This window comes from Rhea pennata, chromosome 8 (assembly GCF_028389875.1).
Source record: "Rhea pennata isolate bPtePen1 chromosome 8, bPtePen1.pri, whole genome shotgun sequence".
Classification (NCBI taxonomy): Eukaryota; Metazoa; Chordata; class Aves; order Rheiformes; family Rheidae; genus Rhea; species Rhea pennata.
The window spans coordinates 31911185-31935682 of record NC_084670.1 but is presented as its reverse complement, the minus strand read 5'-3'; the positions used below and the strand labels follow the sequence as shown (position 1 = coordinate 31935682).

General features: G+C 43.9%; 1 protein-coding gene across 1 annotated transcript; it reads left to right on the top strand.

The window, feature by feature from the left end:
• Nucleotides 1-23858, top strand: TNN (tenascin N). Its single transcript, XM_062581117.1, has 16 exons — nt 1-409; nt 1375-1752; nt 7050-7313; nt 8231-8416; nt 9311-9400; nt 10993-11256; nt 13295-13558; nt 14583-14846; nt 15468-15731; nt 18243-18373; nt 18893-19025; nt 19876-20027; nt 21169-21265; nt 21964-22131; nt 22720-22883; nt 23468-23858. Exons 1-16 carry the CDS (start codon nt 1-3, stop codon nt 23612-23614), a joined length of 3375 nt encoding a protein of 1124 aa, XP_062437101.1. The 3' UTR covers nt 23615-23858.
• Nucleotides 23859-24498: the final 640 nt, after the last annotated feature.

The window sequence follows — 24498 nt, the reverse complement described above, 5'->3', positions numbered from 1 at the left end:
ATGGATTTCCAGAGCTGGTGTGCCTTCTCCCTGGTGATACTGCTTTGCTATGCTCTTCAGACATGTGCTATTCAACTGCCTACATCTCGCAACTGCACCAGCAGTGGCCAAAAAATATCCTTCAGCCACTCGTACAAGATTGACGTGCCTGCATCCTCCCAGATCAGAGTGGAGGCAGATCCATTACAGCACGAAGATAGTGACGTGCAGCTGGATCCTGGGGAGGCCGAGGAAAATGAAGAGCAGAATATCATCATTAGGCATAATATCCGCTTGCACAGCCCCACAGGGAACTGTGAAACTTTGGACCACATTAAGGGCCTGCTTGAGAGGATGGAAAAGTTGGAGAAAGAAGTGGCAGAGCTGAGAGAACTCTGCAGCCCTCAGACATGCTGTGGGGGAAGCCAAGGTATGTAATAACTGCACTATTTGTTTTTATATTCTCAACATAACCTATTTTCTTCAGAGATTTTGGGCGTAGAATCCATGCCCTGAAGCGATAGGAGTTTTCCATGAGCCCTGCAGATGTGCTAGTATTCAGATTACTGTGTTGTGAATGGAAATCTGAAGGTCCCAAAACGTGGTAGTACCACAGCAGTATCTGGAACAGGTGCAGCAGAAATCTCCCCCCAGCATCTCCCAGAAACAAAGGGAAAAAATTCCTGAATTTCACATAGTTGGGAGGCTTGGTGGAGGATTCTCTGGGGAAGGAGGAGAGAGTGGAGGATGAGGGAGGCACTTACTACTGCCTCTTCCCTCTTTGTTTCTGCTTCCAGAATCTTGTAGTTGAGAATGTCTCTTCACTTCCTGTTAGATAACTGTCTAAAGAGCAGAGTTTCTGATGATGTTTTGTCACTGCCACTGGATTATTTATGGTCAAAGGTTTATGCAACATGATCTCTAAGAAAAGATTTAGCGAACTGGTGTTTGCGGAATGGAGACAGAGGGAGAAGTGTCGTCTTCGGATACGGCCACGTAAAGGCGAGAATAATCTACTCTCTAGCTTTAAAAACTGTGATGAGTAGTGGTGAGCTTAAATTGTAGCTTGGAAGATTCATGTTAGAGGCTCTGAGAAGCTGGATTGTCTGAGATGATTATGGATGCTGCATTCCAGGTCCCTATGGGCAAATATGTTAGGAAAGGCAAGGATGAAGTTGAGCTTTCCTTGGAGCAGAGGCAAATGAACAAGTTCTTGAGGTCTCTTGCAGCCCATGTTTTCCAGTGGTCGTTATGCTTTCCCTTTAATGAGCTTGAATAAATATTTGTATCTATCCATTTCCTGTTCCTCTGTTCCTAATTTTTCTCTCTCCTTCCCCCTCCCTCCCCTGCCTTGTCTGTCTCACATGTGCTGCTGTGCATCCTGGCTCTGGCCAGGTGTCTCACATTGCAGCAACCATGGGACATTCCTCTATGAGACTTGCAGCTGCAAATGTGCTGAGGGCTGGGAAGGCAGTGACTGCTCCCACCCCACCTGCCCTAAGCACTGCAGTGGCCACGGGCGCTGTGATGGTGGAAGATGCATCTGTGATGAGCCTTACTTTGGTGAGGACTGCAGCCAGCAGCTCTGTCCTGAGAACTGCAGCGGCAATGGGATCTGTGACACAGCCCAAGGGATCTGCCAGTGCTATGAGGAGTTCATTGGAGAGGACTGCAGTGAGAAACGGTGTCCTGGGGACTGCAGTGGCAATGGGTTCTGTGACACAGGAGAGTGCTACTGCCATGATGGCTTCTTTGGCCTTGACTGCTCCCAAGGTAAGACACTGGCGTATTATTTCTCTCTTCCCTCTTTTGACTTGAATTTTCCTCCTTACCTTCCTGATAAGTGTTTGGCTCATTCTGTAGGTCAGCCAAACCAGGGGTCACCATGTTCCTCTCCGAGTTCCTACTGGACTAGGGAATGCTATGTGCTCCATGCCTTCAAGACTTGCATGGAAAGCCCTTCTGAATTGGAAAGGGTAGCAGGCACAGGTTTAGGCATCACTAGTGTAAGTCTGTGTGTAGCAGCTGAAGGAGACAGCAGAGTTGAGTGTGGAGCCTGTAATCAGAGGGAACCAGAGTCTATCTCTTGACATAAAAGTGAGGCAGTAAAAGTAAAATTATGCTTGCTGCAGTGTGTGCTACTTGCAAATAAGGTAGTTGATTTGATTAAAATCAAACTACGAGGTGACAGATCCATAAAGCCTTTAAATAATCTCCCTTTGAAATTAAGTCTTTGGGAAATTCTGTCTTACCCAACTTTGTTAAAAGGCAATAGGATTTGACTGAGAAAGCCGGACTGAGCTGACCTTGAAGTACGTCTAGCAGTTTTTACTTAACGCTGGATGGCTTGGTGTGCATTCTGAAAAATCTATGATCTTCCTATAACTACAGATCTATACGCCAGGCCTCAGCACTCAACCTTTTATCCTGGAAGCTGCCTTTTCTTCTTAGCACATCAGTGCTTAACTTAATCTTTTAAAAGTCCTCAGGAAGAAGTGGATAACAGCCACACACTGAGCATAAACTATTGTTCAGGTAGGTGTTTGCAGTGGCTTTGCTGACAGGTCCTCTCTGCTCTTTATCAGCTCTCGCATCTCAGACTTGACCTCTCTAGTCAAAGATTCACCTACTTAAGGATTTTTATCTCAAATTCTTCTCTCAAACAAGAGCTCTGCATCAGCACTTCACCCTTTCTACCACTCTCCCCTCTGTTCAGAGTTTTTTCGCTGTGGCTCTAGCACTGTGTTCTCCTTTCAGTAGACTATTGTTTGTTGCTGAAGAAGTAGCACCCTCACAAAGGTGGCAAATAGGATTGTTTCTGGTTTCCCAAGAACCAGGTACTTCTGCGAGGGTGTGGAGGTGAGAGGCTGGCTGAGTCTAGCCTCGGATGTTCTTCCTTATGAGACATCTGCAGATCTTTTACAGGCTGTGAAAGTGGGCTCTGGTCTTTGATTATGTAAGCACTACAGAGTTAACATGTATTGCACAACTGATTTTGCTGCTGTTTGAGTGCTATATTTCCATTTGTGCTTAAAACTTGTTTTAATTCCAAAGTCACATTGTTCCCATTGTGGCATCTTTAGCCAAGTGCTCCTCTCCTTTAGCTCTAAAATGGTCTCTTTTCCAAACTGGAGTAGATTTCTGTATACTGGGAGATTTACACTGAGCCTTTTTAAAGTTGTTTCTTTAAGTTTCTTTTTTTATAAATATCTCTAATGAAATGACATATTTTGCTATTTATTGCTATGGTGACTGGCATATCTGAATATCTAAAAGTTACTCTCAGGCGTACAGCAGTATGATCTCCTATGATTCCTTGCAAAGGAGAAATGGAGGACAAATGCACATCGAATAACAGGTATTGGCTTATGTTCTTCCTAGACTTTGTTTACTGACTACTACAAAATAGCACTGCTGGATATTTGAAGATGAACAAAACACCAATTTAAAACCAAAATATCCCATAAAATGCTCTTCAGTGTCTCAGCACAATACAAGTTTAACCAGAGAGTCTGTGTTTTGATGGTGTAATCAGCAAAGCTGGAAGGAAAATAGAGAGGGGCTCTTCACTCCCAGCAGAGCCAGGATCCCTAAGAAGCATCTGTGTGAGCTTTCAGCCCAGTGCTGAATCTATAAACACGCTGCTTGTTTCTGCTTGCTGAGGCCATTAGGGCCTCGGTCTGCTTCCCCAGGAGAAGCTGCCGAGCAGAGAGCGATTTGGGAGAGCAGGGAGGACAGAGAACAGGCAGAGGATGAGAGGGACTTCGGCACTGCCCACCAGCAGCCACCCTTGCTCACGAGGGAATTATGAGCGAGTTGGGACTGTGACGGACCCTTTGGATTCAGAGCCGAAGGTTTTCTCGTGTCAGAACAAGAGGAGGGGGGATTTTTGAGGGTTACCAAGTCTTTCCCATCTGCACCTTCCCAAGGTCGCTTCTCCCGGCCGTGACTGAGAATTTCTGAAGCGCTCAGGTTTGTCGCATCAGCTGGGGGAGACGGCTCTGGCTCACCTCGGGATACAGCAAACGCGTCATTTCTAAACCAGACTCCCCTGGACTGGACGGTCGCTGCCTTTGCAGGAACGCATCAAACCACCCTGCCCGAGACATGCAAGCTGCCCCTGGCTTCGCCCTGAGCAGAAGATGCTGGTTTTACACGTTACGTCTCTCCTCTTCAGAGAGGCAGATGCACCCGACTCCCAACTATGTGTAGACATAAGGGAAAACTACATGATATATGTTCTTTATTATTTTACTGCAAAGTAAACTCAAGTCCATCTGTCATATCACAAGGGGAGGAATGACCAATCTCATGTTTTGTGCAAAGGTTTTGTCAAAAACAATGGTATGCATGTTTTAAGGATGGAATTTAGTGAGAGCAGTGAACTATACAAGGGAATGAATGCTGCCTTTCAAGTGAAAAGAACGTAATGTTGGTGTCTGCCATAAAAATGAAGATACTGTTTCCCCCCCACACCCTGGTATTAACAATCTGTTGTTTGCTATCAGTTGGTGCCTTAATGAAATTCACTTGTTGGGCACATCAACTTGGTAGCTGGAGCTTGATCAGTTTATGATGTGATTGCTTCTAATTAAAATCAGATGAGCTTGTTGAATGAGTGTCTTCTCTGGTCCTACATGAGTACTTCCAAAGGATGTTCCTTCTCTGGTGGACCAGATTACCCAACCTTTTTTCCAGAACTGATGAGTTGCATATCTTGTGGCCAAAAGGTTAAAGCACTGTTGGCATCCTGAGATCTATTATGAGGTCACTGCTCTTCAGATACCAAGTTTAATTTTTCCATCCGTGTAAAGCTGTTTTCTACTCTTGCTGTGAAGAAGCTGTTTTCTAGAGTTTTGGGGACCAGCTGACATTTTAAAGTAACTCAGGCAGTGATATGAAAAGAAAATTTTAGCTTTTTTCTTTTCTTTTTCTTTTTTTTTCTTTCCCCCTCTTTCTGGCATCAGCATAAGGTCAGCTTTGAGAGATTTTTCTTCATGCCAGCCTGGTTTAGAAACTGGAAAAGAAAAAAGTCCAGGGAGTTATTGTATTTGTTACTGCCTCCAGTATTCACTTGTAATTAATAAAATGCTGCTGGGCAGAAAGAAATGGGTACATCCAAGATGATCATGGATTGAGAATTCCGGTTCTTTGTGATCTCTGTATTCAAAACAGGTTTGAAAAAGGTTCTTGTCTGGCCATGTAGAACAGGCAGAAATTACAGCATCCTAAACTGATCATAAATAAAACATAATAATGAAGCTTTGCATAGATGATGTGAACATCAGAAGGCTGAAAGGATGGGAAAGACCTGTTTGCCTGCATGAGGGGAAGAATCAATTCAGTTAGTCATAGTGAGACTTCACAGTTTTGGAAATTGTTTGTGACTGGAATTTAAGATAATGTTTTTCTGACAACCACCCTTGGTTTTGGAAATGAGGGTGGTCATCTTAGTGGGTTTTACTATTTTCTGGTTTGGCCAAAGTACAAAAAACTCCAAGAGCATAATTGGTCATAATTTTTACATTTAATTTTAGATAAAATCAGAAAGTGACTGAGATACCTAATAAATCCTGCAGTTCTTTTGGTTTCTGAAAAATCAGTGCAAGTTTGGCTTGAGTTTTAAGAGCTGGTTGGGGAGAAAGACAGCCCCCCCCACTCCGAGCTCTCCAAGAGTGGAATTCAGCTCAGTTAACTGGAGCTCTGTAAGCGTGGGAGTGATTTCTCAGTTTAAAATTACAATGTACAATATATTAGCTACCTCAGGGTGGGAGCCCTTGAGAGTGTCAGCATATTTGATTGCCAACTGTGATTTGAAGTATAGTGGAAGCAAGTGCCTCAATGTCTGAACTGTGTGTCTTTGAGCAAGTTGGAAACTATTTCCCTTTGGATGTGACGGGAGTGAGCTGAGGGCCATGCTCTGGTTTTGTGGGTTGAATCAGAGCACAAGCAGTGTTTTTGCAGAACCAAGTGATGTGCAGAACACGTGTGCCCCAGGGCAGGCAGTTCTTTAGCTGGAGGAGGATCAGTGCTGTACCATACACTGAAATAATAAATAAAAATCCCTCAGTCTAGAGAAGAGGGGTCGGTCGGTCTGTCTGTCTCTCATGACCTGTAGTAGTATGCTGTACATTTGTAATCTGGCACATTTTTTTTCTCTCTCTCCCTTTTGTGTAAATATTTTTCCTTTCATACCTCCTCTCAGCTTGTCTTCCCAGTGTACAGTAAGTTCCTGCAGGAACTGTCTTTCACTGTCTGAGATAGCTGCCACCAGCCCCAGGGAATGACTCCCTTTCCTGCCTTTAACACTGTTGTATTGCAGCTGTGTGGAGGTCACCAGATTTTGTGCCAAGAACTATGGTTTCAGCTGCTAGTAGGTGGCTGACCAAGTGTGGAGGGGGAGACAACTGCTCTGCTCCTTTAAGTGCTGCGCTCTGGTCTCCGGTGCAGTGGCAAGTATTGAGGCCTGTCTTCTTCACAGAGGTAGCTGACTTTGGTGTTAAGCGATGACACTAAAATTCTACAAACTGGCTTAAGGCAATAGTGAGCTGGCTTGGGAGAACTGTCTGTTTTGTGGTGGTGTCCGTACTGAGCACTTGATGTGACCCTAGTTCTGCTCATTATAGACTCACAGTCATACCTCCAGATTTACAGAACAGCTTTAAACCTCCTTAATACTTACTGTGTCCTGGCAGCCCCTTTGGCCAAGGCCCTCTCTCTCTTCTGGGCTTTGTACTCTCAGCCTAGAATTATTTTCCATTCCAGAGAAGGAATAATGAAATAGTGACTTCTTCACTCAGCCAGGCAAGGAGGTGAATGTTTGCTGTACAAATGGACTCTGAGCCTGCCTGGCTCTCTGCATTGCCAGGTGTTCTCATTTCCAGTTACTGCTGGTACTGTAGTTATCTGTGAATATTCAGAGGGCTTCAGTGGGGTGACACAGTCCTTTTCATCATCCTTCATTCACAGAGCAATCAGTCGTCCTCTGCTGAAGCCTGCTGAAATCCCAGTGACTTCACTGGACCAGATCCCAAGACTTCATCCTCATTGCTGCTGTATTTCTCTTCTAGTGCTTGCTCCTCAGAACCTGCAGCTGCTGAACTCCACTGAAGACTCTTTGGCAGTCAGCTGGGATCAGATGATTGATGTGGATAACTATCTCATTAGCTATTATCCTCTGGGGTATGAGACCTTGGTGAAACAAGTCCAAGTGCCCAAAGAACAATTCAGCTATGAGATTGTGGGTCTCCGTCCCAGCACCGTGTACAATGTCACTCTTCGTCATGTAAAGAAGGGAATTGCCAGTGAGCCTGAGCTTCTAGAAGCAAGTACAGGTAGGAGTGGATAGTCTTTTTTTTCCAGAGTCGGGATTTTTCAGTTGTTAAAGTTAGATTCAAGCAAGTGGAACAAACTGTTCCGCTTTGCAGGTTTTCAACATGCATGTCTAAACTCTGGAGAGCATTTTCTCTCCCTGGTCTCAGTCACAGTTTGTGCTGTTCTCTTCTGAAGAATCTGTTTCAGAATACATACGGTTGGGGATGAATGTATTGCAAGTTTTCCATCCCTTCCTTTATCTTGTCCAAATCCTATTTGTGTTGTTTGATACCCCTGAATTCCAGGGATTCCATAGCGCTGCCCACTGCAAAAGCAGGAATGAAAGCATGCAGAGTAAAGCTGAGAATACTGAGAATAGTGTGCTGTTCAACTAGATAAAGAAGGGACTTCAAAGTAGATGGGATGTCATTCCACGTATTAATTTGCCAAACCAACCTGCAGCAACTAGTTTTCCTCACAGTCTCTTCTCAAGACTGAAAGAGCCTGACACCATAGAGAATGTGAGATAGGGTGGCTGCGCAGCGAGGAGTGGAAGGACTGAGTATTTGAAGCAGGCTGTCTAGAACTGAAATGCCATTTTGTAAGCAGCTGATAGCATACTATCTGCCTGCACTTGGAAAAAAAACAGTGAAAAGTTAGGTTATTTTGACATTTTCTTTTATTTCTGGCACAACAGGTGGGAGTTGAAAGCCAGAGAACTCTGAGTTGGAGTGTTACCATGGATAAAACTAAGCATGTTAAAAACAATTATTGGGCTTTGCTTGCTTAACTTTTCTTCAGTTTGAAGAAAATGTCTCAGGTCTCAGAGCAGGCAAGTTGGAAGGGAGGGGGGACAGTTTAGTATCTTCCTATCTTATATTCAGTGTTTTTTTTTTCTTGTGCTACTTTCTTTTGCCCTCTGTTCTGTCCTCCCCAGTCCTGGCCACACTCAGTGACATATGGGTCACGGAGGAGATGGAGAACTCCCTGGAAGTAGAGTGGGAGAACCCCTCTGCAGATGTGGATTATTACAAACTGAAATTCAGATCCCTGGTGGAGATGGATGAGAAGCAGGTCGTGGTGCCCAAAAGCAGTGACCCCAAGAGCAGGCACATCATCACTGGTGAGTACTTGTATATATCCTAAAGTAGACAGAAGCAGGGACAAGTGGCAAGAGCAATTGATTGTCAGACCGTAGGCCTGAGAAGATTCTTCTCTCTTGTGGTTGGCTAGTTCTTCTTCACCTCATGTCTGTTCTAGGCCACGATGAGATCTAGTGGGATTTCCCCCATCCCATAGTGAATGTCTTAAATTGTTAAGTGTGTTATATACATAAAGGTAGGCTGCATAGTCCATTGGACAAATGGGAAAGATGTAGCAGGGTTATTTTTTTTTTCTTCCTGATATCATCTATTGTTACCTTTCCAGTTCTTGATCAAGCCATGGTCCTGTCCTGAGCATCTCTTAGCAGATGTTGTGTGCTTAGTAGCATTGTTTACCTGAGTTCTTCTGTTTTCTTGACTCCTGTTTCTTCTGGCAGAAGAATTGTACAGAGAATTGGTGGTGAGGACAGGGATCCTGGCTGAGGGTCCTTCTCTCTCAGTTGAAATCATTGGAGCATCAAGAGACTTTTGTGATTGACCTGGAGACTTTGTTTTTAGTGGTATTTGTTCATGTTGGGGGCCTTGAATGTGAAGTGGTGCATGGATAGCTTCAAGACATTCATTCAACTTTAATTCCACCCTTGTTAGGAGTAAAGCATATTCTTCTATTTCAGAGCTTGCAACACTGATGATGTAGGAATCCATACGTACTATATTCAGTGCATGCTCTAATGGTAAGCCTGAACCCAAAATCCTACCAAGATGTTCCCACAGGAAAAGGAAGTTCAGATCTAGATCCCACAATTTAAGTTTCTCTTCTACAAAACTAGAAATGGGTAGAATAAACAAAATAATGTTCTTTAAGAAAAAGCATTGTCTTCTCTAATTGGTTGTTTCCTTTTCGGTTTTTGTAGGCCTGAAACCTGGCACTGAGTACAAGATTACTATCATACCTGTGAAAGATGATACAGAGGGAAAACCATCCTCAGTGAGTGGCAGGACTGGTATGTGGATAGTTTCTTTTATGACAATGATGTTGCTGTAGGGCTCACAGACGGTTCTGTCAAGATTGCAATAAAAAGGTACATAGCTGGTTTTGTTCTCATGCGGGCTGCAGTCAGGCCTACAGTAGGCTTGTATAAGTATAGTAGTGGTGTAATATTAAACTATGCCAAACCTCTTGCCTTGGTTTTAAAGGTACAGCAACTTTGCCCTTAAAGCTCAATCAACAGCTCTAGCCGGACAGGGGAGTAAGGACAGCCACCTGGCAGCTCTGGGCAGTAACCCATACTGAGTTTTGTCCTAGGCCCGACAGAGAAGAGACTTAGCTTGTGGTGTGCACTACACAGTGACACAGCCCTGGCCTTTTGTACTGGCTTGAGACTTTCTGCCTTTTACACCTGAAATGACTGAAGGGACTTCAGCTACTTGCTGGCCCTTAGAGGTCAGATGGAGAAGCTTTGGACTGCTTTTCTGTAACAGAGCCTGAGTCAAACTTAGTCTTCTCTGGCACGAGGAGAGAGCAAAAGCATCTTTAAGCTTACTTCTGCTTAGACTGTGCACTTGGTACAGCTTGGATGGCCTGGAGGATACTACTATTTGACTAATTTTTTTTTCTGTGACTGGCAGCCCAGCCAAACCCTGTTGGTTCATTGGTATTTCAAGTTCTCCAAAAAATGTGGCAGAATATTTTTTTGAGCTATTATATTGCCGAAGGGACCTTGAAGAATTCTGAGCTCTCATTCTACCTGTGAGATTCTGGAAACTCTGAAAATCAACTCTCTTATGTAGAGGTAGGGTTGTAGCATCCAAAAATGAAAAATCCCAAATCAGGCCTGACCTTTCTGAGGTTTTCTTTCAAATTATTCCATTAAAAGAAAATTGATTTAAACAACAAACAGACAAACAAACAAAACCTACAACCTCTGCCCTGTCGTTTTAAAGCTGTTCTTTTCTGTGTAGATTCCAGTTACTTGGAGTACCCTTGGTTCCTGTTTTCTGTTCTTTGCAAACGCGGGAGTCAGAAAACTTCTTGAGATGAATAAAATCCACAATGAGTGATCCTCCTCAGACTCTTAGAAGAGCCCTGGAACATAGAAGCTGTAACTGAGAAAAATACCAGCTACTGCAAGAGCTAGCACTAAGTTCTGATGCACCATCTAAAAGAGCAGTAGCCTGGGAGAGTCTGAGGGACAGGATGCAGGGTAGACAGAGGATGAGGAACAACAAATAGCTAACGGCAGAGACGGTAGACGGGGCTTGTAGCTGGGTGCTGTGAGGAGGGCAGACACAAAAGTGCTTTCCAAGTTTCTACCTTTTGGAGGTGGGGCTGGTAGCCTGCAAGATCTTCCTGCAGAAAATAATGGAAAGTTTCATCTAAATGGTAGGACAACCCTGCTTTCCTCCCACTCTGACCTTGCTGATTTCTCATGGGTGCCTTTCTTCAGTGGCTATAGGGAAGACCTAAGTGACTGTGTGTTTTAGCTGGCTAAAGCAGCAAGGCAAAGTGTTTTTTAATATATATACACATGCTGTGATGGGTGCTGTAGCAACTTAATTCAGTTTCCTAATCCTGAACTTTGAAATGTTCTCTTAGGAATTGATAGCCCAACCAATCTGATGACTGTCCAAGTGACAGAGGCTACAGCCACTCTCTCCTGGGATAAAGTTCAGGCTCCCATAGACAGATACATGGTGAGATACACCTCAGTCGATGGGGACATCAAGGAAATAGAAGTCGGGTATGAAAACAACAACTTCACCTTACTGGGTCTGAAACCAGGCACAGAATATGTCATCCACATCTGGGCAGAGAAGGGATCTCAGTGGAGCAAGAAGATGACCACCAGAGCTGTGACAGGTAAGTTTTAGCACCAGCAAGGAGCAAGGTTTGAATTTCAAGTTTCTTTGGCAATTGTACTTATTTCAATGAAGCTTCCTCTACTATACACAGGTTTTAGAGAGGCAAGTTGCTTCATTTCAAGTTAGTCTGTTTTCTAAAGCCAGTCATTTCTCTCTGCTATATATGACTGAATGGGGAGTTCTGGATCTGCCAGGGAACTAATAAGCTAAATGCACTGTGAGTGCATTTCGGCACAGCCCATACCCAGCTGCCACACAGTTATAACTAAATTATAATTAAGTTATAAGCAAGCTGCAAGTATGAAAATCAAGTTTATTCCTTAAGTCTCTTGGCTGTTGCCGCACTCAAGTCTGTTATACTGTTTATTAGCTGAGCTGTGGTTATTTGAGTACATGTGTTCCCACTTGCCCCTCTCTGGGGTGACACAAACTAGCTTCAACATCTCTCATTGCAATGTGAAGTAATGTGTTTCTGCCTCACAACAGAGGTGAAATAAGAACATGCAAGTAGCAAATCACCAGTTTTTACCATAGTTCAGCTGATATGTGCTAAATCACACTGCAGCTCAGCTGGTGTGTATAAATTATAATGTGGCTGTAAGATGGTTGTGTATTTGTACTCTGAACTTCAGCACCTGGGACAGAATCAACAAAATGAAAAATGCTGCTCCAGTAATTTGGGACACATCTCAGCAGCCTGAGGAGTGAGGGACCTGCAGATGTATTTATCGGTTCAGAGAGGGGGAAAAAAAAAACCTGCTCTCTGTAGAGGTCATGGGCTGTTGAGCTGTCCTTAAAAGACCACCTTTCTGCAGGCTAATTTGTAGTAGTGGCCTAACAGTTAATCTAGCATTATGTTTCTGTTTGTGAAAAGGGCAGAGGAAGGACTATGGTAACTGGAAAAGATTGAAAAGGGCTTTTTTCTGGTGGAGAATTTGAATGTAGTCCTCACTAATGTTGTCACCTGGTTCCTTCCCTTCAAACTTTCTCTTAAGAAATTGATAGCCTAGTATTAACCTACTGGCAAGCTGGCTTACAGAAGACACAGTCACCATCTCTTGAAATAGGGTCTGGGCTCCAGTGGACAGGTATGTGGCGAGATGCATCTCAGCTGATGGCAATACAGAGGAGATGAGGATGGGGAAGGACAAGAGAATCTGAGAAGACTGAAGCTAGGCAAGAAGTGTGCCACCTACCTCTGGACAGAGGAGGAAGCTCAGCAGAGCAAGAAAGCAGATGTCAAAGCTGTGACAGCTGGGAAGAAGATTAAGTTAAGATAGTTTTGTCTTAATATGAACTAGCCTTGTTGTGGGACAGCTGCATTTCAGACAGGTTTTTAATTAGAGATTCAGTTTTTGAGCTAATGCAATGAACAAAACATAATAGATTATGAGCTTCAGAAAATGAGACAGTAATATCTTTTTGTCAGGCTTTCCTCTCTGCCTCTTTGGAACTGGCTGTGCTTTTGTGGCTCTCCAACAAAGAGCCCTGCTGCTGCAGCTGAAATGCGCTAGGGTTGGACACCTCTAGCTTTGTATTTCAGGCCTATCTTTAATAAGAGATGGGAGTTGAGAGGGCAATTGAAAGACTGGCCCTGCCTAGGCTCAGCTACCTCAACACTAACAGTAAGAGAGTATTTACCAGTGAGTAAGGAATGGTAGAACTTGCTAGCAGTAGCTGTTATCTCCACCTTGCATTGTAGCAGAGAGTACAAAGTGGTTTGAGCCGCAAATGGTGATGTCGAAGGAAACTTGCTTAAGCAAGTTGTTTGCACTGCATGATCAAAACATGGTTTGTAACTAAAGATAAAACTTGCATTTGATGTACCAGTTTGAGTTAGAGAAAACAAGCAAGCTTTTGGACACACAGGCCCTTTCAGGTCTTTGGACAGAGAGGGATGTTCGAAAGCTGTATTCAGTGGTGTAATAAAACATACTACTTCTGCCTATACAACTTCTATTGTCCATGTGTTTAGATCATTGTGATTGCCACAGCACTACACTAAAACATCCAATAATTGTGACTTTCACTTACAGAAATTGACAGTCCAACTAAGCTGTTAATTGACCAAGTGACAGAGGATGCAGTTACTGTTTCCTGGAACAAAGTCCAAGCTCCAATTGACAGATACAGAGTGAACTACTCCTCAGCTGATGGGGCTAATGAGGAGACAGAGGTGGAGAAGGACAGGAATGTCACTACCTTGGCAGGACTGAAACCAGGCATGGAATATATTATTCACATTTGGGCAGAAAAAGGAGAGCAACAGAGCAAGAAGGCCAGCACTGAGGCTATGACAGGTAAGAGGGCAGCAGGTTGAATTGAGAGTATGTGTCACAACACAGCTGTGCCCTTGCACTGAATGAGTCTGTCCCAGGACAGTTTCACAGCAGAGGGAGATTGAGGCCTAACGAACAATCTTCATGTTAGTGTGTCTGGCTGTGAAACCCATTCAATGTTGTTGCAGAGAGATTCTAATTACTATAAATAGGCTGTGTTGCCATAGCTAGTATGGATTCATGGTCTTCACCTGTGAAAAGGATGCCTTTCTACTGCTGTGTGGCTCGGGTATTTGTGTAGTCATGCTTTTAATTGTCAGTTAATTAGTTTATCCTTCACCCAGAGGTGAAGCTTGGTTCCTTTTTGTAAATGAAGAAATTGAAACTTGTGGAGATCAACAGAATAGAGGATATCTTTTCTTGTGGCAGGATGATTAATCCTGGTTCCTCAGTTGTTCTTACTAGGGACTTTGTTTCACTGGGGTAAGCCCTGCTTAAGATATGTAGTGATTTGTCCAGTGTGAGGATTGCTAGTTTAGAATAACATTGTAAAGCTGAACATCTGAATTGATTGCAAGCAGTCATGAGAATTTACAAGACCCTCAGAATCCTGATTCATGTTCAAGATCAGCAAGTTGCTGAAGGAGGGCAGATAATAGTGTAGCTGGATCATCCTCATCTCTTAACAGGAGAGCTTTGCATATTCTCTCACTCCCTGGACAGATGACATGTATGTGAGCCCTGGAGGCTTGTGACCATGAGAGAAACAGAGCAACAATATCTTGCTTTGTAAAGGCCCTCTTCTTTCTGGATCAGGACTAGCTGTGCTGTTCCCCAAGAAAGCTGCTATAGGGATTAAAGATAGACCGCAGTCAAATCACCTAAGACCTTGACATCTCCTAGCTTTGCTGGCCAAATCAACATGTGATCAGAAATAGGGGTCAAAAAAGAAAAGAGTAGGCTCTCAAGGGGAAGGAGTCTCATAGTATCACAGTGAAGCCTTACTGTGGCAACTTGTGTTCTTTACTTTTAACTGTTCCTGCAGAAATCGACAGGCCGGCTCATCTGGTCACTAATGAAGTGACAGAAGACACAGCCACCATCTCCTGGGACAGGGTCCAGGCTGTCCTAGATAGGTACATGGTAAACTACACCTCTGCTGATGGTGACACAGAGGAGATAGAAGTGGAGAAGGACAAAACTGCCACTACCCTGACGGGCCTGAAACCTGGCACTGAATATGTCATCTACCTTTGGGCAGAGAGAGGAGCCCGGCAGAGCAAGAGGATAAGCACTGAGGCAGTGACGGGTATTCTAGGGGAATCTTTGTGGTCCTGCCTGGTAACTAAATACACTGTGAGGAATTGAGAAGGGGGAAAAAATTCCCAGGGCATTTGAGGGGAAGAAGTTAATGCAGCCTTGCTGGGACAACTTGTGTTCATAATTCCTAACTGTTCCTGCAGAAATTGGCAGCCCAGCTTATCCGGTGCTGGGGCAGAGGGCTAACCGGCCCTGCCCAGATCAGCCACCTCAGCACTGACAGTACAAGTGTGTTTGCCAGTGAGTGAGGAATGGTAGGTCTTGCAAGCAGTAGCTCTGTTATTATTTGCACCTTGCACTGTATCTGAGAGTACAGAAGGATTTGGGGCCACAAGTAGTGATACCCAAGGAAACTTGCTTAAGTATCAATTACTTGTACTGCGTGATTAAAACATGGTTTGTAGCTAAAGATGAAACTTGATGTACCAGATCGAGTTGGAGAAAACAAGCAGGCTTTTGAACACACAGGCCTTCTTCTGTGTTTCTGGGCACAGAGGGGTGTTCAAAAGCTTGTTTCTTTTTCCATAGATACTCAGTGGTGTAATAAAACATACTACCTCTGCCTGTGAAACTTCTGTTGTCTCTTAGTAACCCATACTTTATTTCCTAGGGATGGATAGCCCAAAGAACCTGATGACTGACCGAGTGACAGAGGATACAGCTACCATCTCCTGGGATAGCATCCAAGCTCCTATAGACAGGTATATGGTGAGCTACACTTCTGCTGATGGGGACACCAAGGAAGTAGAAGTGGGGAAGGGAGAGAGCATCACTACACTGACAGGACTGAAGCCAGGCATGAAGTATGTCATCTACGTCTGGGCAGAGCTGGGAAGTAAGGAGAGCAAGAAGGCGAGCACTGACATACTGACAGGTAATTATGAGCAGAAGGGAGGAGAAGCAGGATAAGGGAACTTTACTCCTCTGTTATTTTAGACTTTGTGATTTCTCTTTGCATCACTGGGTAATAATGATCTACAGTGGTAAATCCATTCTAGAGATAAGTGCATGATTATACACTACTAGAAGAGGCAGAAGTGATAATACAAGAATGATGACAACTTGTGGTATCCAGTTCATTTCACTAGTCCCTAATCAAAAGCATGCAGCGCTGCTATCAATCACAGTAATAAAGGTTTAACAAACACAGCTAAACCATGCTGGAATTAGGGATGATTAAAAATAATGGCCTGCCCTTTGGCTCATGAGACTGTAGGATGGTCCTAGGAGATTGCAGGCTTAAATCTGTTCTATTTGGTCAGCTGTAAGGATTACAAGTGTGCTGGGAACATTTCGTGGTCAGGCTATAGTTATTGGCCTTCCTAATGTACTTTTTCTTAGTTTCTGAATCAAACTGATGTGAGGTAGAATAGTTTAAATCTGGATTTAGGGCAAGATAACAAAACATTTCCCAGTGCTTACAGAGATCGAGGGCAGCAGAGGAGGGCCTCTGTAGTTTTCATGAGGTCAGAAATCTGAACCTGTCTGCAATTAGAAACACACAGAGAATTTCAGTAAATTGTAGCGTTATCCTTTTAATTGGTGTGAAAATACAGAAATCTCACATGAAGTGAAACTGCTGAGAGAGGGATTATACTTAGCATTAGCTAAGATATTTTAGAAAACAATCTACACAAAGATTAGTTTTTCTTGGTGTTACTTCCCCAAAATGACACAGTTGGTAAAAATGATCTGTTTTCTGACAAAAATACATTTTTGTACTGAAGATAGCACCTATTTATTCCCTTGTATTAAAACAGACTGGCAGAGACTTGTTGTGTAGTAGTCTCCTGCACCCATGGAAACTGCTGGCTTGCCTTTAACAGCAGTGCTGTGAAATCCTAGGTGCTGTGTCTGCTAAGGCTGCCCTTCCCATCACTTGTCCCTTATGGATGGATTTGGTATCTTTTAGCTCCCTCTTCTGTCCAATGGGAGATACAGCTGTAATGAGCTACTCCAGGAAGATTCCTGGGTTATTTAAAGCAGTTGTTTATTGATCTCGCAAACAAAGCATGAGTTAGATAATGATCTAACACTTAACTCAGGAGTGGGGTCTTCAGTTATAATGAATAGCTGTTGTTTTAAACAGCATACTGTGTGAACTTTGGTGTTCCCATCTCTGTCATTCTCCGTATACTGGAAGATTTGATTTCTTCTCTATCCTTGTATCTGTTTTAAGCAGCAATCCTGTGCAGAGGAAGTGCCGTGCTCCATTCTTCTTGTTGTATCTTCCTCTGTGGCCCTTTCACGGCTGTAATATTTCATTGTTGCTTTTAAAATCGTTGTGATTATTTTTGTAATGCTCTTTAGATTCTGGGAAGTGTCATTGTCTTGTTTATATGGAGGAAGGACTGAATCAATTGATGAGTTATTTAACATGCTCATTGTCACCCAGAGAAGTCTGTGGCAGAGTAGGTATTGAGCTGAATAATTCAGTTATAGTTTGCCATAGATGTACTTCAGGTCTGGAGCACTCTTTCTAGAAGGCCAGTGCTGCCCACCAACTACTTTCTCTCTAGAACTTAGAAAGCTGAAACAGCTGAGACAAACCTGTTCCTTAGATTGTTTTCCTTAAGATGTTCTCAAAATGCTAGAATATAGCAAGCATAGGATGAAAATTAGGAGGAGGTTGCTTCTGTTGCTGTTATTTCAAAGTGAGCAATCAGAAAATGCTATTATCATGAAGAAAGCCCTGGAGCCATCTTGTGGTTACATCGTAAGATGGATGTTTTTTTGATAATTGATGTGAACTGGTATTGTTTAAAAATAATTCTTTGCTTCTTCTCATGCTGAGCTTGGGCAGTCTGACTGCACAGGAAAGGTCTGGCGAAGCCTTTGCTGTCAGTAGGAGGTGATGTCCCGGATGCAGCATAGACCAAACTGTAAAGCTGTGGGTTTCTTTGTATCACTGCATTTACTAAAGAAGACTGAAGCATGATGACAACAACAATTTTTTTCTAAAGCCTATGCAGTTGTTCTTCACTTCTCTTAGAGATCCAAGAGGGTGGGGAACTGGGGGGCAAAAGGCAGTGTGTGCTAGAGCCAGGCTCCAGGATTGGGTCCTGTAGCTCAAAGCTGATACATCTGTGCATGCTCCTCAAAGGTAAGCCCGATGAAGGCTTCTGAGGCAGATATGTCAGAAGCTCCCAAGCCCTGGGAGTGCCCATACATCTGAGCAAATTGCAGGGCACACAAAATATCCCAAACAGGATCTGTAACAGTCCTTGCTATGTTTGTTCTATGCTCGTGATGCTTCTTGTTAGCTGTGGAAGTCGCTGAATACCAATTAACAGGATTAGACATTGACGCAGCCCAAGCCCTGAACTAGAGTTGCCTCCTTTCATTTATACAACAGGATTTGCGTTTTCTTTTCCTTTTTCAATAGAGATTGATCCTCCCAAAAACCTCCGTGTATCGGATGTGACTCAGTCTGCTGGTGTAGTTACTTGGACTCCTCCAGCAGCACAGATTGATGGCTATACTTTGACTTACCAGGGCCTAGGTGGCAGCAACAAGGTATAGTGAGTTCCTTAGCCCCACTAACCCCACTGAAATTATTTCTATGTCCATGGGCTCTGCCAGTTGGATCCTGTGGGTATATGGACCACAGGAGAACAATCCTGAGGAAGAATGTGTGCTATCCATGGCTGGGGGAGGCAGAAGGAAGGAGATGTGCTACTGTCATGAGTAGAAGCTATGGAGGGGGTTTATGGCAGTGCAGTGCCTCTTCCCAGCAGATTTTCAGGATACAGAGAGCAGATTTGCTTTTTATTCCGCTTTTATAATATGCTACTACATGGAAGAGCAGAACTCATCAGGGATACAGGATACAGTGTCCTTATAGTGTTTCCTGAGACCTTGCCCCAAATCTTCCTTTTGAGGAGATGGACTCCTCAAGGATATATAGCTAATGCATGCCTGTCTGAACTCTACAAGAAGAGCCCATAAATGCATATTGTGTATGAAGGCACTGTTGTCCAGAAAAACTAAATGCTATTCAAAGTTGGACTGATCTTTGGTCTGTTTATTTGGCAGGAAGTGCAGCTGGGACCTAGCGACCAAAGGTTTGTGCTGGAAGGACTGGAGCAAGGAGTGAGGTATACCATCTCTGTGGTGGCCTATAAGGGAGATCGCCAGAGCAGAAAGGCAGGCAATGTCTTCTCAACAGGTAGGGTTTTGGCCTTTGGTGCTGGGCTCTTCTCTGTGCTTTGCAGCTGTTGTGCTTTATGGATAGAGGACAGTGATGGAGTTGCTGTTTTACTGACACCCAGGGAAGCTATGTGATCCTAAGCCAGTTACCTAGCAAGTCAGTGACATGTCTTTTGGCAGAGTATTTGTTCTTAGCCACACCATCTGGAGGCTTGGAAACAAAAATGGATAGCGAGTGGAGACTGCCTCTGCTGATCAGAGCTGTTGGCAAACCTTGCTAACCGCTCGGACGCAGCCTCCTGGTGAGCTGCCAGCGAGCAGGAGAGAAAGTGATACTCTGGATCTTTTTGCACCATCCTAGTAATGGTAGGGCATAGTTGTATAAACAATGGTGTGGCACTGGAGAGCTGCCCAGATGATTTTCAGAGATCAGGAAATGTACACCAGAATGGAAGCAAATCCAGCAAAATTTCATGCTGGCTTGATGTGGGCACTTCTTTTAGTGGGTCAGTCCCCTGGTCCCCTGGATGTGCAGAAGATAAAACTGTTTACTGATGCTCCCACCTTCACAAACAAGGGCTTGTCTTTCTGCTTTCCCTGTGGCTGAGGATTGCACCTGATGCAGTCTCTGACCCCATCTGTGAGCCAAGTCTGAAGCAGCAGGGAAGGTTGCTGACTTGTGATGTGCCTGTGCACTGCTGAGTGCACAGTGGGGCTGCTGCCAGTGTAGTTGTGTTTTTGTTTTGTATTTTGTTTTTTTCTCCTATTCTGGTACCATTGCTTTTAGGAGACTCCTAAGGGTGTGAAATGCCTCCTACAGCTTTACCGCCTGCTTTGCTGACTTGAAATTTTGCCCTCTGTTCCTACAGTTAGCTTCCTCTACCCATATCCAGCAGACTGCAGCCAGACACAGCAGAATGGAAATGCTGCCAGTGGCATGTACACCATTTACCTGAATGGGGATGGTAGCAGACCGATGCAAGTGTACTGTGACATGACCACTGATGGAGGTGGATGGATAGTGAGTGATTTGTGCTTCTTTGTGTAGTGTTTCTTTTATTTGGCTTTTTGTTTCACAAAAGTGAAAGTAGATGCTGATAAACTCCTTCAGACTGTCAGTGGGAGTGTTTGGGGGGGCTGAACACATCAAAAGCTTGATGGTAGGATGCTTGGTCCTGTATGTGACTCAGGTTATATTATTGCTGATTCAGGGCAATGAGTGAGTTATGACAGGTTAACCTACTACCTCTTGCCAGTTAGTCCACGGGAGTTGTCTGTGAGGGTGCACTCAGCCGCATTGCAAGACAAGGCTGTACAACTTAGCTTAACTGTCTTTCATAATGGGTTATCTGAGCTGCATTATTACCTTGACTACAGGATAAGGTTGTATGTGTGGGTCGTTCTTGCAGTTCAGCTGATGCCTGGTAACATTTTAAGTGGTGGTATTGTGAGCATGCGGTATTGTGTGGACTCTGACCACACAGTAGTTCTTGAATGGCTTAAGAGAATCTAAAGCTGGAAGTGGAAGGAAGGAAATTCAAGGTGGTTTGAGGGGACTGACAGTCTTGAGTTCTGTCCCTAATGAGTTGCTGGCCCTATAATGTAGACTGTGAGGAAGGGAATTTTGAATGAGGGTAAAGGAATGAATCTCAGATTGTGAGCAGTTTCCCTAAGCAGCCAAATAAAAATGCCTATATTTCATTTTTCACCTCTTGTGTTTTGTGGTAAGTGCTTTTTTTCCACGAATGAATGGTTGTGTGTTACTGCCAGACTCCTGCTAATTTTGGTGGAGTTTGGAAACCAAAGTATGTCTGTGGATCTTGTTCCTAGTCCTGGCACGTGCAGGTGTTCAGATTCTGCTTAGATTTGTGCTCTCTGCAGCCATTTGTGGAAATCAAACTGCAGATTTTGCGCATATAAGTATTCACCTCTGAGCTGCCTGTGCAGAAAATGGAAATAAATTCCTGTATGTACCCTGCTCAGCTGCAGTTTACTATCAGTTAGATATGTCTGTTCCTGACCACCTCACCTGGATTTGAATTGGGATGAGAGGATGGGGAGAATTGCAGGCTCTTGGTGGTCAAAGAAAGAATTCTCCCATTTCTCATGCCCGTCCTCCTTGTCTGTCCTCTGCCTTTCATGAATCAAGCCTTGCTTTGCAGGTATTTCAGAGGCGGAGCACTGGTGAGCTGGATTTCTACAAACGCTGGAGGGATTATGTGGAAGGCTTTGGAGATCCAACTGGTGAATTTTGGCTTGGTAAGGTATCAGATTGTGACCAGTGAAGGGTGAAGAGCTAAAGGGTAGCTTTGTAGAAGCATCTGAGTACTGAAATATCTGTCTCCCCTGAGCCTGCTGTCTGGAACTGTCAGCTTTTCTCTTCTTTGCTAGAAGTGCCAGTGAAGTATTTAGGATCTCCAGAGACCTGCTGAAGTCTTTCCACTGACATCTGTGGGCTGTGGAGCAGCCTCAGAGCAAGCCAGCCTTTTCCAAACCCCTGAAAAACTTTATTTCAGGCTTGTGTGTTCCTATGAGAGGTGAAATAATTTGCCTTTATAAAAATGTGAAATCCAGGACATTTATTTAGAAACTTAATGTACTCTCATTTTTCTGTTTCCTGTTCTATTAGCTAACTCTGCTTGGATCAGAGAATCCAGCTTTAAATGGGTCCCAGTCTTTGGAGAAAGATTCTTTAGATGGGCTTAGAAAGTAATGTTCCACTACAGTTTGTCATGTGCTGGTTTAGGCTTTTTGATCTTCTTGACACTACTGTCTCCTTGCCAGGAAATGGGACAGGACAGTACAGACTTGACAAAATATCATGACAGCTCCAACGTTGGGAAGGAAGGAGACAGGAAATAGCTCATATAACCAAAATGGCAGCAAGGTGATATTCTAGGACTGCAACAGTGAGAACAGGCTTTTTCCCTTTTAAGAGTAATTCTTTTTTCTTTTAGGTCTTGACAAGCTGCACAATCTCACAAGCAACAGCCCCATCCATTACGAGCTCCGGGTGGATTTGCGGACAGCCAATGAATCTGCCTATGCTGTCTATGACTTCTTCCAGGTTGCCTCAAGCAGGGATAGATACAGGCTGTCGGTGGGGAATTACAGAGGCAATGCTGGTGAGAAATTCTTGATACTTCTGGTGTTTCTGCTTTGCACAGGGAAGCAAATGCTAGGACCTGTGTTTATTTTGCCAGTAGCACGTGGGCTCACTAGGTGAGGTTAGATGGATGCCGATCTCTGAGGTAGCTTGTGCCCACAAGCCTATCCCCTGCTGGGTAGAGGAGAAAGTTGCCCTTTCTTGGGGAGGAGCTCTGTTACCCAACAAAACAACTGATTTCCAGCACATTGGGAAGCATTTCCAGGAGGTGGCCTGCATGAGGGAGTAACTGCTGGGCTCCCTGAGCTGAGAAGAGTGAAGAATCTACCCAAAAGCAGTAGCCATCCTGGTGCTGGTAAATCCTTACCAGTGCCTCCACTTAACCCTTTTATCTTTTACTGCCATACATTTAGATCTTCAGCCTTGGGTAGTCTAACCTTTTGACATGACCTCTTAAAGCAGCCTTTCAGAAATTGTTCTCCAGACCCATCCTGTGCTGCTGCTCTTCTCCTGAGAGACCTGCTCTGTTTAGCCTGAAGGGTGTATAAGCCTTCAGGCTGAGCAACCCTCTCTAACTTTTGTTCATGCCTTTAATCTCTTCCTTTAGGGGATGCAATGACCTACCACAATGGCTGGAAGTTCACAACGTGGGACAGAGACAATGATGTGGCTCTCAGCAATTGTGCTCTGACACACCGTGGTGCATGGTGGTACAAGAACTGCCACTTGGCCAACCTTAATGGGAAATATGGGGAGAGCAAGCACAGTGAGGTGAGCAGCAAAGCTGTGTGTAGTGGGCAGCTGTTCTCCTTTAGCATTGGGATGATATGTGGGAGTCTGGTTGCAGCAGGAGGGGTTTCCTAGGCTATCTTAATTCGTTTCATTTGAAAGGAAGATGATCCATAAGGAAAATACCAGTCATTATTCTGTGATCCTGCAGATGTTGAGTTCATGGCCACCTGATTCTTGTGACAGGTAGAGATACTTGAGGTGGAGCTGTCTTGATTTCAGTGGAGAGCAGAGAAGAGCACTTGTTATGAGGCATGCCAGGATGCAGGCTCACTGCCTCATGTTGCATATACCTTGGTCTCAGTGCCTGCCTTGGTTTGCATCTTACCGCACAGGCTTGTTTTGTGTTTGAAGAGAGCTCTGTTTCTGTTGAGTCCCTAACTGGATGGAGAATTAACTTGCGTTAGAAATGTCTGGAAGACTGATCATAATTCAAGTCAAAATCTGGTAAACAATAGCATCTCTGTTTACTGGGAGGGTTAAATAGTATTACAGGGGGGCAGAGGTAGATTTCAGTCCCATAGTCTGGGTGATTTATTAAAAGTAGTTCCTTGGCCTTTTCACAGGGAGTTAACTGGGAGCCATGGAAAGGCCATGAGTTCTCCATCCCTTTTACTGAGATGAAGATTCGTCCTCAGTCTTTCAGTAATGAGCCAATCCTGGGAAGGAAGAAGAGGTCTTCAAGAAGAAAAAGGAAGATGATCAGGGCTTAAACTGACCTTTGTTGAAGACAATGCCTGAAGAGGATGATTTGGTATTTCTTAAAGTTAAGATTTGGACAGCTTTCTCCAATACATTGGAGGCAATCATTGACCAACCTGTACCCAGAGATCTCTGGATCTGCGGCCCCGCCTGCTTCCAGTCTTCGGAGCTCCAGACACTGGGAGGGGGCTGATGGGGAACATTCAACTTGTAGCTCCCCTGACTGGTTGAGCTGGACAAGGATACGCCTAATTCAATGTACGCAACTTACCTGTATAAATTTTTCATTTAATGAGCTTTAACACATTCTGTTGCTTTTCAAAAACCAGCCTGATGACTCCTCTTAATTCTGGCTTTCTGTGTCACCTGCCACTGAAGCTTCAGGCCTCAAAAAATTAAGTTTGATCCCACTGAAAAATAAAAATTTCCTCATTTAGACTGGGGAGAGCTTTCTTGGGTTGTTAAAAGCAATATTTTTTTAAGGCTACAGTTTGATGTGGTTTTCTCTCTGCCTTTCTGATTTAAGCTACCATTTTCAGAAGATGGAAGGAGACCCCTCAGTTCTAGTCTGTTCAGAAGTGGCTTTGGGACATCTCCTTTTGCATCTTATACAGGGCTTTGGGTGTTGGTTTAGAGCTGCTAAGGCAGGAGACTTGAATACCCCTCCATTTAAAATCTGATAAACGTTTAATAACCTGAGAACTTGAACATTTCTCTTTAGGTTATTTTTTCATATGATCTCTCTCTCTCTCTCTCTCTCTCTCTCTCTTTTTTTTTTTTTTTTTTTTTTTAAGTTGAACTTTGCATATTCCACTTCTGATGAAAAAGTGCAGTTACCTGCTTAGGAAAGAAAGGCCTGAGGTCTTTGGTTGGTTAACTCATCCCCACAGCTGCT